Source organism: Palaemon carinicauda, chromosome 17 (assembly GCF_036898095.1).
Source record: "Palaemon carinicauda isolate YSFRI2023 chromosome 17, ASM3689809v2, whole genome shotgun sequence".
Classification (NCBI taxonomy): domain Eukaryota; kingdom Metazoa; phylum Arthropoda; class Malacostraca; order Decapoda; family Palaemonidae; genus Palaemon; species Palaemon carinicauda.
In genome coordinates, this window is record NC_090741.1 from 131,871,714 (window position 1) to 131,876,296 (window position 4,583).

Consider the following 4,583-nt stretch of genomic DNA (forward strand, 5'->3'; position numbering starts at 1 on the left):
AATTCGCAACAATTGACAAATTATTCAACTGAGCAATACCGTATTATTTATCAAATCTATTGAGGAGAGTAATGAACACGGCTAGAAGGTTTTTGGAAAGAGCTAATGAAAATCCCAGCTCAAAGTATGATTGTCGGTTAAAAACTGCACCTGTAAAAGTATTTGCGGGAGATCGTGTGTATTTGAAACGATTACAACCTAGGAAACACAAACTAGAGCCAGCATATTTGGATCTGTACTGAGTAAAGATGATTAAATCTAACACAGTTGTGATACAAAGCATTATTAATGGCGCAGTGTCTGAGCATCATCAGGCACATATACATGTGGTGCCTGAAGAGATAGTTTTCAAAAGTGTTCCTTCTTACCCCTGCATACGTGATATTCCTCGAGTTGATGAGTAGAAATTTTTTTTTCCTTTGGGTTTTTGAGGTTTGAACAGACCTCATTTCTCCTTTTGACGTGTTTTAAGTATGCTTGATGATAACGATGTGTTTTTATGTTGATGTTTAATGTATATATAAAATGTTGCGGTAATTTTTCTGAGTGTGGCAATACCTATAACATTGCTGAGTGAACCTAAAAACAATCCGAGGTTAAATAGGTCAGGTGAGATCAGTCAGGGGGATGCTGTATTATTCATGTATTAATATGATTCTTGGTTGCTGGGGCCGGTGCGGTTCCCGAATGGCAAGTGGCTGCGGGATTAAAGTTTAGCCTTGAGGATAGGCAGTGTTAGAGAATGTGTAGATGTGAATACCTTATACTTAATGTTATAAGAGAAGGGCGGGAAGATGAATGATTTTCTCGGGAAAACGGCTGGTGGTCACCGGTTGAAAGTTGCAAGGTGGTAGGGAGTTATGTTGTGAAATTGTGCTGTAAACCCAGAGAAGTAAAGTCGGGGATGAAGGAATATTGATTCTCACCCTTGTCCTGCCCCAAAAAGCCTGTATTGCCCGCAACCAGAGGGAAGTTATTGATGTGGCTATGTGAAACTGATGTTTTGATTTTTTTTTTTCACATTGGGTATTCTGTATTTCAGTTGCAGAGGTCTTAAGAAGAAATGAGTGGAATTATTTAAAGTGTACATTTTTTCATGCAATATCTAATTTTTAATTTTTTTTTTTTTTCGTGGAAGAAGTGTTATTCTTTTTCAGGTAATTCCTATATATATGTTTTATGATGCATTTCTGTTTAGTACATGCCATGCCTATTCCGGGTCGGAGTGTCCTCCATATATAATAATCTAGTGAGGGCTATTACGCACCTCTTCCAAGAGTGAGGATCTGGGGGGGGGGGGGTACTAATGTCCTATCTCATGTATGTAGATATGTATTGTACATCAAGGTAACTGAACTCTATATTTATGATTATTCCACAAAAACCGATAACTCCGCATATTGTTGTAACAAGATTACATTTTGATAGCAAGGGGAGTTAGTTGCCATTGAGCGCTTAAGTAGACAAGGCTCTCGTGCCTGAGAGAGTGATAGCTGTGTACATCATGGTATGCTTATGAAAATTTTTTGATAAATGTAGAAAACCCATATTCCGTTGTCTCATTACCCTTCTACATGGTTCATATATATATATATATATATATATATATATATATATATATATATATATATATATATTTATATTTATATATATATATATATATATATATATATATATATATATATATATATATATATATATATATATATATATATATATATATATATATATATATATGTGTGTGTGTGTGTGTGTGTGTGTGTGTGTGTTATGGATGACACAAACTCAGAAACTCAACTTTAACCTTTATTCCGTTAACAGTAGTAGTAGTAGTAGTAGTAGTAGTAGTAGTAGGTTCATTCCTGAAAGGAATTATTGCAAACTTTAAATACATTTTTAAATAACCCATAATATTCAATAAGTCATAACGGTGACATAATGTACCTTATTACATCTTGCAAAGCTGATTAAATATACTTTTCTAAACAAGGCACTTTCATTGCCACTTTAAACCTCCTTCGGCTATATCACATTTTATCATATTCATAGGACTATCAAATTTTAAATGTCACAAATAAACCAATCTAAGCCTTTTAACGCTTAAATGAATAAGACATATAAAGCAAATTTATATAAGTTCGTCAAAAAACTTACATCTGTGTGCCCAAAAGGAATCCTTTGAATTACGAAATATATACAACTGTACTCCTTGAAGACCTTGCTTGAACTGCCAAAGAGTCTTCATAATTTTAGGAAGGGAGATGAAATCATAATTTGTTTACACCTCTCAACTTTTTAACTACCACTTACAAAAGTAACGACATTGTTTTACCAACCAGATGGGTTTGTGGTTCTGCATTAACATACTCCGCCTCATAAACAGATTAAACCTGTTTATCAAAATATACACCTACTCATGCAGGCACAATAAATAACCTTTAAGTTACAATACAAACTCTTTGAATTCAAAACACCTTCATGATCCACATATTCACCTAAACAAAATTAAACATTTTCATAACTCATATAATATATAATATCAAATGATAGCCCATAAGAACTACATAATATCACGTTACATTTAACATGAAAATCCTAGCCTTCACCTAATAACACTAGCTTCTGAATAGGACAGACAATAACTGAAGAAAGTGTCTTAATCTTGGCACTGCAAATTGTTCCTTTGTCATCAGGGTGTACTTCTCTCACTCGCCCCATTGGCCAGTGATTCCTTGGCTCAATGTCACTCTTTACCAAGACCACCTCGCCAACAATTAGATTTCTTCTTGGTTCATTCCACTTTTGTCTAGTCTGTAAAGTGCTTAAATACTCCTTTCTAAATCTTGACCAAAACAGGTTAGTCAGATATTGAACGCATCTCCACCTTCTCCTCATGTAAACATCATTCTTTTTAAACAAGCCAGCGGAAGGGATCACATAAGATTTTGGAATCAACAAATGGTTTGGAGTTAGTGGCTCAAGGTCTTCTACGCTGCCACTTACTGTGGTTAACGGTCTCGAATTGACGATGCTCTCAACCTCACAAAGCAGAGTCCGTAAACTTTCATCATTTAGCCTTTCATCAAATTCCTTCACCAGTGCAGACAACACTTTTCTAACTGTTCTGATTTGGCGCTCACAACAACCACCCATGTGGCTTGCTGCAGGTGGATTGAATTTCCATTCAATATAATGATGCGACAAATACTTCTCAATCTTCTTTTCCTCCATCTCATCAAGAGCTGCCTTAAGTTCTCTCTCAGCCCCATGGAAGTTGCTTCCATTATCACATCTGATAACCTTGGGATGGCCTCTTCGAGAAACAAATCTTCGCAAAGCCTTTATCAAAGAGTCAGATTGTAAAGTGTTTGCAGTTTCAATATGAAGTTGACCTACTAACCAAGTAGGTAAATATCACATCATACCTCTTTAACTCCTTTCTTCCTTCCTTGATATAATAGGGTCGAAAGAGGTCAATACCAACATTACTGAATGGTGGTGAAGGTTCCAATCTGTCTGCTGGAAGATCGGCCATCTTTTGACTCAAAGCTGGTTCTTTCAACTTCCTGCAAGTAACATAATGAAGTATCACATTCCTGACAGTTGCATTAGCATTGATGATCCAACACTTCTGCCTTAGATTTGAGAGAGCATGGTTTCTACCTGAATGAGCTAATAATTCATGCTCATGTCGTATCAGCAATGTAGTCACATGATGCTTCTTTGGTAACAGTATGGGATGTTTGGCAGACTGTGGAATGTCAGACCTTCTTATCCTACCTCCAACCTTCAATAAGCCATCCTCAGAATCAAGAAAGGGATCAAGCTTATATAATGGACTACTCTTGCCAACTGACAATTCCCTTGATAAAGCCTTCACTTCATCACCAAACACCTCCCGTTGAACATACATTATGATTGCCCTTTCAGCATCAGTGGTTACACAACCTTTCCTTTCACCACTAAGGATTGACTTTAGTTGTTGAAATACAGAAACTGCCTTTTGTAACCTTGACCATGAAGAGATATATTCAATCAATCTTGTGAACCCATGGTGTTCTTCAGAAATTGTAACCACAGACACATGTTCACTCTTACCATGAACACAATCTGCACACACATACTCCTGTGAAGGCAAATAATCAGATGCAGTAAATGATGGGCTATGAAACCATTCGTCATACTGCAAAAACTGATGTACACTAATACCTCGTGATGCCACATCAGCAGGGTTATCACTGGAGTTTACATATCTCCATTGCTCAGGCTGGGAGTAGTCCCTCATAACCGTCACTCATTTGGCTACGAAAACAGGGAACCTTTTAGTGTTGCTATGAATATAGTGAAGGACTGTTGTGGAATCTGTGTAGTACACTACCTTGCCAACAGTAAACTCCAACTCCTTCAGGATGTGTTGAGCAACCTTGACAGACACAGTTGCAGCTGTTCTAACCTAGGTATAGTCACCATCTTTTTGGGAGATACTCTTGATTTTCCCATGACAAGATTTGACTGAACATAGTTTCCATCGTGAAGAACAAGATATGCTGCAACACCATAACCAACTGTACTTGCATCGCTGA

General features: G+C 36.8%; 1 protein-coding gene across 1 annotated transcript in view; it reads right to left on the bottom strand.

The window, feature by feature from the left end:
- LOC137656621 (uncharacterized) overlaps positions 1-4,285 on the bottom strand; it is a 25,113-nt gene extending 20,828 nt beyond the window's left edge. The window contains exons 1-2 of the mRNA XM_068390789.1: positions 3,426-4,285; positions 3,004-3,313 (exon numbers count right to left, since the gene is read on the bottom strand). Coding sequence (XP_068246890.1) covers positions 3,004-3,313; positions 3,426-4,285 — 1,170 coding nt within the window. The remainder of the gene's footprint in view (positions 1-3,003; positions 3,314-3,425) is intronic.
- Positions 4,286-4,583: the final 298 nt, after the last annotated feature.